Here is a 6,952-nt window from a genome sequence, read left to right as displayed (position 1 = left end):
GAAGCGATCCCTATTTCACTGGATGATAGACGGGATGACCCTTAAGACTTGGTGTAGTATGGCGTACATCGGCAAATACACAGTTAAGACACTCTTGGGGCTTCTGAGTAGATAAATTTAAGATATAAAATGAATCATGTCTATTAATTATCATGTTAAATCTGCTGAAAAATCAATAATCCTTTAATTAATATCATGAGTTACAGTGTTGCTACCAAGCGTTTGCTCTTCTTTACCCCTACCGACAATTATCATGTGATTTAGACACATTCAATGATGTTAGCAAAAGAACATCTTATAGTTGGAGGTAAATATGCTTTTAAAGGCCCATGCACTTTAGCCGAAGAGCTCGTGTATACCCTATCCCTTCGCAATTTTTGAGCTTGAAGTTCCGATATCCTTTCTTTCTTAACTGCAACCTTGCCGCTCTTAGCCACAAATGTCCGATGAGCGGCGCGAGAAGCCAGCTAAAAACACATAAAAATTATCTCGTAAACTGACCCAAAAGGAAAAAAATAAAATAAAATAAAAAAGGAAAAAATCACGGTGAAAATGGGTGATAATAAGTTATCAGTCGCCGCCAAATCGCCATCCCCGTCCTCAAAAATGTCGGATGTGCATCTCTCACAACCTCGATCGCAATCGCCAATGCCGGCCATCGCAGTGCAGGCGCAGCGCAGACGCAAATATCGAAGTCCCCAAAACCCCACAAACCCGCCTCCCCATAAAAACCTACCATTGCACATTCTGCAACCACCTCCTCCTTACCTCAACCCGCGATCTCTCCGTCTTACCCCGCCGTCGCGAGCCGGCGCGTGACCGGGCGTTGATATTGCCACTTCCAAAAACCGGAGTGGGAGAGGAGGAAGAAGAGGATGAGGATGAGGAGGACGCGGACGAGGACGAGGAGTCCGAAGATGAAAACGGGTGTGAAGCTACAGAAGAAGCTGTGGGCAACGACAGCAGCAATACACAACAAGGCACTGGTGAACCAACAGCAAAAAGTAAGGTGAAGAAGAGAACTAAACTGGGCTCAACACAAAAACAGCCGGAACAGCAGCAACAGCATTACACCATCCTCCTCTCCACAACGATACCAGACCGCAAACCAATCATCATCCGACGCGAAGATGGATTTGAGAAGCGGCTAATGCTGCGCTGTGGGCGGTGTCGGGTTGTGATGGGGTATGCGCTGGACGAAGTCCATTTTCCGGATCATAACGTCGGGGCTGGGGCTGGGGCTGCTGGGAAAGATGGCGGAGATGGGAAAATGGGGGATGGAGAGAATGATGGAGATGATAAGGTGGAGAAAGCGCGGGAGATAAGGAGAAAGAAGGCGGAGGAGGTTGTTTATATTTTACCCGGTGCGTTGGTGGAGACGGGAGAGATGGGGAAAGGGGCTATTAAGGTTGAGACGGAGGAGTGGGCAAACTGGGAGAAAGGGGCAAAGTAAGAGGGACGACTTGTTATGAACACGGTTGGGACCGTGGGTTATATATCACAAGGCCTTTCCTTCCGGGTGAGAAAACTGGAAAGTTGCTGTCCATGCAAAATATTACCTACATGAACAAGTTGATGTCAAACGTGCATCTGACACTATGTTGATAAAACGATCATCCATAAGAAACTATTATGTAGCATTATGATAATGGGAAAACAAAGGGGTTATAACCATAAAAACATGAACAGAACAGAAACAAAAAGCACTGGATGTAAGAATCTATCGAGGCCCCTGCCATCCAACCGATTGTATCAGCGCATCGTGATAATGTATCCTATGTGTTATAACCCAGCCCTCCAGACACCTATTCATAAAAAAGTCATTTCGCCATAATGGAAAGCAATCCTAGCCCAGTGCAAAAACAATCCACCTAACCCACGATGTCTTTCTCTCCATTCTTGCTTTATTTCGCTCCAAATATCACTCCCACAATCTCGGGGGAAAAAAGATAAACAAGTGGTAATTCGAGCGGGAGACTGTGGTCCGGGGACAAAAAGAGAAGACGAAGGGTATTTCGAAAAAGAACAAGCACAGGGACAAGAAGCGAATCGAAAACATCTCATCGTAGGCCGTAGGTCAAATTTTTCGAGCAATAAAAGGAGTTATAAGTATTGGGACAGGAATCGCGGTAATATTTAGTTGGCAAGAATTGTCCGGACCAGTTCTAGATCGCCCGGTATTAGATATTGTATTTATTCACGATTGCGTGGGTAGGAATCTAAATAACATACCTGTGTAGTTGATCTCTCCGGAGCTCGTGTCAACAGCCTTGAGAAGTTCGTCAACTTCATCATCGGTCATTTTCTCACCCAGGTTTGTGAGAACTGTAGGGAAGGAAAGGGAAAGGGAAGAAGCGGAAGACATTAGTTAACCTCCATGTAACATTCTTTTTCAGACCCGTAGAAAAAACAACGGCGCAGCCACTCACTATAACGCAGTTGGCCCACGCCAATAAACCCAGTCATATCTTTGTCAAATACCTGGAATCCGCGACAGTACTCCTCTGGTTCACCGGGGTCACGGAAGCCGCCTGGCCGGTTGAGGACTTTGGAGAAGGCTTCGAAATCAACTAGAATCAAGAGAAAGAGTCCCAGTGTTAGCTCTCTCCGATCCCCACCTGCTGGAATTATTGATAAATATATTATTTAACATTCAACTCACAGTCTCCGCCAATGCTCTTCTCTAGATCACCGATCTCAGCTAGGGTGGGGTTCTGACCGCAAGCGCGGAGAAGATCGCCCAGTGACTCGAGGGCAACACGACCGTTTCCTCGCTTATCGAAGAGCGAGAATGCTTCTTTGTAGTTTGTGGACGCCTGTTGTTGATTATCCTGGTTAGAATGCATGCGCTGGAGGGACTGTGAACCATCCATGACGACTGCTGCTCCTGTTTTAAAGTTTCGCAACAGAGAAAGACGATACAAAAGGAGCAGTATATAATAATAACAACAAAAGTAGAGAGCGCTCAAGAGGAGATTTGAAAGTTGTAGCGTATTTTAAAATGCGCGGACTCCTGGAGGCAGGAAAACAGGTTTCAAGTGGGAAAAAACCAGAGAGTGGGATAATCAACGAGCAGACGAGTGTTCCCTCTGCCGGCTATGAATTGTTTGGGTCCCAGGCTCTGGGTTGAAGCTTCCTTTTTGCCGCAGATACTGCGGACGGGACAAGGTTTCGGCTGCAACCCTGGGACGAAGAACATGAGGAGAAACACAGTGCGACTCACCATTGTGTGTGGTTATGCGGAATACAGGGGTTAGAGGGTTAAGCTGTAGAAAAGCTGTGAAAAAGCTGGGTCAGTAACTTGGGATAGCGAGGAACCGCGAGAAAATCTTCTCAGGAGTTGTGGTTTCGAGGGTTGTTATTGACATGTGTTGGGGATGGACGAACGAGGGACGCGGGATGTTGGTTACCGCAACAACCATCGGTGCACTAGTATTATTACTGTGTATGTTTGTGAGTTCTGTTGTGATGTCTCTATCTAACTATCAACATGCACTCAGTTGTATATTCTTCCTCCTCTGCCTTAATATCCACCTTGTTCTACCTGTTGGCGCATATTCACCAAGAATGAAAACCAGCCAACCCCTCGTAGACTCCACCAGTAAGTAACCAGCTGGCTTGGAAATAGTACTTGCGTAGCAATGCACACAGTTTGTGAGACTTGGCTTTTCTATTTTGCTAGGATGTACGATGGCTAGGATACCACCCAGACAGCGTCTTTGGATGGGTTTCAAAAGATAGCTCTGCAAGAGATGCAAATCGGTGAGTTATTTACCTTACATCTGTGCTGCTAAAGCTGCTTCGTGTCCCTGCATTGGTGCAGAGCTCTCTCTCTCCCTAATTCATTCATTCATTTTAAGACCTCCAGAATCCAGAATCTGACCTGTAGAGTTCCCTCTCAATGACAACGATGTATCAAATGTTAACATATATAAATATCTTTGCCAAAGGACATCACAATGCGATAGACTTCAGACATACCTGACACAGGATGTCTTCACTCTTGGAGAAATTCTTGTATGTGTCCAGAGGCACTACCCTGTTCATCCTAGACCCACGACAAAGCGAAGAGCCAAAAAAAAAAAAAGAAAAGAAAAGAAAAGAAAAGAAAGGAAAGGAAAAGGCCGGAAGAAAACAAAAGGCGGGGTATTTCGGTATGAAAAAGCGGGAAAAGAAAAAGAAATCAGCAGAAACACAACATTCAAACCCAAAACGAGATATCGATATAATTAAGGAATCTTGTCTGTTTGTGCTTTGCAACCCCATGCTCCGTTTCTCCTCGAAACAACATACATTCCTTAATATAAGGCAGATGCATAAAGCAATTTGTCCCAGAAATCAGAAACCAAGGACAAACCGTCGCTAATGCCAACCAAAGGGAAGAAATGGAAAGAAATGAGAAGGGAGAAAGAAAGAGAAAGAAAGAAGAATCTGAGAGCACTCATTCCTATATTTCCTTCTCTGTTTTTCGTATGTTATCGTACCTTTTCCTTCACATCCCTTGGCGGGGAGACAACAAATACTAGTAGCATATGGGGGTGATATAAATGACACAGTAGAATGTAAAATAAATGGAAAAAGCGGATGTATATCAAACATGACGTAGTTCATGGCGTAAATTAGTGAGCAGGAGGGAGAGGAAATGGCACACCACGGTATGAGGATCAGGCCTGGGTTTCCATATAATCAACTAGACCGGAGGAAGTAGGCCAAAAATAATATCAAGAGAAACCTGAGCGCATAGATTTTTATGAAGAAGTGTTTGTTTGAGCACCAGAACCCTTCAATTTCTCGATACAGCTTCCCATCAAATTTGCAGCCTCATGGAGAAGTTCCCACCGCGTGTACGAGAAAGACTCTTGCAAGGTCATCAGCAGGCCCATGCAGCGATTCCGGCCGCGGATATGTAGAAGCTCTTCCGGCGTGCGTACGCCGCCAACCCGATCGAGAAACTCGTGCATATCCCGACGTCGCTCGTCCGGGGTGGAAAGTTCGGGCACAGGCGCGCTTATCGGTCCATCGAGCGCGTACCCATAGCTCCAGACAACAAGGGAGGCAAAATAAATAACCCACGGCCGATTGAGGAGGAAATCATCACGGGCGCTGTACTCGTTCAAATCCAGGTATCCCGCGGAACCATGTTGTATCACCGTCCGGCCATCTTCGGAGATAAGGACTTGGGTGAGAAATTTCACCGCGAAGAAGGCAGCGTCTCGAGCAGCTGCCTTGTTTGCCCAGCGTTCTGTCATTTTCTCCCGCGTTGTGCTATAATCCTTGGGAGTAATGGATCGACCAAGCAGGCGGCCGGCTCCAGCAAATATTTGACAGTCAACCACATCAACATGTGATGCCATGTGCGCAAGATGGTGCAAAACTGTACGAGACTCGAAGATAACATCATCATCCACGGAGTACTGTCGGAAGGCGGAAGAATAGTTCGACGGGTTCGATTCAAGAGCATCATCAAAATCACGCTTCCAGTTATCGTATGAACGCAACAGAGACGACCTCCACCTATCCCGTCCTCCCAAAGCTTGTGCGACACCTAGTGAACTAACTTGGAGATCTCGTTGATTCATATGCCAGCTGACGCTAGTAAACCAGCCATTAAAATAGTCCGGCCAAATGAATTTGTTCGTACTTTTCTGTCCATTAAGCGTCTTTTTCAGCATAGGAAACATGATTGCCTTGGCCCCGTTGGAATGTAGACTTTGATTGTACTCTTGCGACTTCTGCAGCGCTCGTTGCTGACCACAGTGCTTCGTCGCAGGGCAGCGGAAGACGCATCTCATGGGCAACCATTTTCGCGGAATGTCCAAACATCGTGGCGTGTGTTGAATCCAGGACGAAGGCTGCAAACGCCACTCTGCGCGTGGCTTCTGCTTTAATCCAATGAGCCCAAGATTCCTCACCCGCCCCGGATTCAGAGGCAGAATTGGTGCCGGAGCCAGTTGTCGATCTGTTTTGCCGGTCATCTCGAAGGCTTGGCGGGGAGTCAAACGCCGATCGGCCTATCAACGAACTTCCTCGCCGCATCAAGGTTAATGTGGTATCGTGATGGATATGAGCACGTTCGTGCAAAGCCCGTGTTGAATACAGCTTCTCGCAAATTTCGAGGAGTAGCAACGTCTGGAACACCCAGAGCTTTGCAGGTGGCTGGAAATCCACGTCCATAAAAATCTCCCACCGGATGTGCCAGGCTAAAAAGTTGGCCCAATTCAGAGGCTGCCTCAGTAACGTGGTGTCCATGGTTCTTGTCAAGGGTCGAGGCACCAATGGCCATAATCGCCAAGAGGAGGAGATTCGGCGTTTTATCAGCTGAGAAGGTCGGTTTGTGTAAAATGGGTAGCTGGTCATGGGTATGATACCAGTAAGCAGCAATGTAGGTCTGCATCATTCGTAGGCTGAGAAGGTGCCCATCGTCATCAATATCACCGTCAAGCAAAGCATCCTTTCGCGTTTTCATTGCTGCCTGGTTAGTTTCGTTGAAGCGACTTTGGATAAGCTCCAGCAGCTCATTCCGCTTCTCATCCGACATAATCGACTGGGGAGGTCCCGAGTCAAGAAGGCTCGTTACGCTCATTGGGTGTTGTGGCTGAACTACGTTTGTAAAATAGCTGGTCAAGGCCGCATCACTTGGGTAATAAGGTCCCTGGAGTTGAGCAGAGGCTTGGTCCGCGTAATTGGGCACCATGCCAGGTGCATTGGGATAAGCAATTGGAGAATTATTGTTTGAATGTTCATTAAACAACCAAGCAGTAAAATCATCAGTCATCGCGAAAGGAGATCTGTTCAGTGTTTCACCACCAAATATGGGAAGAGAGTAAGATGATAAAGCATCCCAGTCTGACACGGAGGAGCCGGGAACCATAACACCAGGGGAGGGGTCGAGAGCATTTAAACCGCTGTAATGTTGCATTTGCAATGGATGCAGAGGTGGCCCTTGTCATAC

The 6,952-nt window shown here is 46.8% G+C and overlaps 3 protein-coding genes across 3 annotated transcripts in view; 1 reads left to right on the top strand and 2 right to left on the bottom strand.

Annotated features, from left to right (window-relative positions):
- Positions 1 to 552: 552 nt before the first annotated feature.
- On the top strand, positions 553 to 1,453 carry HCAG_07145 (predicted protein; the record flags this gene model as incomplete). The annotated part of the gene is made up of 2 exons (XM_001537673.1): positions 553 to 615; positions 665 to 1,453. 2 exons carry the CDS (start codon positions 553 to 555, stop codon positions 1,451 to 1,453), a joined length of 852 nt encoding a protein of 283 aa, XP_001537723.1.
- A 683-nt stretch (positions 1,454 to 2,136) lies between these two features.
- Positions 2,137 to 2,873, bottom strand: HCAG_07144 (myosin regulatory light chain cdc4; the record flags this gene model as incomplete). The annotated part of the gene is made up of 4 exons (XM_001537672.1): positions 2,137 to 2,165; positions 2,233 to 2,325; positions 2,430 to 2,570; positions 2,663 to 2,873. 4 exons carry the CDS (start codon positions 2,871 to 2,873, stop codon positions 2,137 to 2,139), a joined length of 474 nt encoding a protein of 157 aa, XP_001537722.1.
- Positions 2,874 to 4,748: 1,875 nt separating this feature from the next.
- Positions 4,749 to 6,952, bottom strand: part of HCAG_07143 (conserved hypothetical protein) — a gene marked incomplete at both ends in the record, with an annotated part of 3,422 nt that continues 1,218 nt past the window's right edge. Inside the window, 3 exons of the mRNA XM_001537671.1 lie at positions 4,749 to 5,866; positions 5,913 to 5,959; positions 6,024 to 6,788. Of these exons, the coding sequence (XP_001537721.1) occupies positions 4,749 to 5,866; positions 5,913 to 5,959; positions 6,024 to 6,788 (1,930 nt within the window). The remainder of the gene's footprint in view (positions 5,867 to 5,912; positions 5,960 to 6,023; positions 6,789 to 6,952) is intronic.

Source organism: Histoplasma capsulatum, genomic scaffold (genome assembly GCF_000149585.1).
Source record: "Histoplasma capsulatum NAm1 scaffold_8 genomic scaffold, whole genome shotgun sequence".
NCBI lineage: Eukaryota > Fungi > Ascomycota > Eurotiomycetes > Onygenales > Ajellomycetaceae > Histoplasma > Histoplasma mississippiense.
This window is presented reverse-complemented; position numbering and strand designations above follow the sequence as displayed.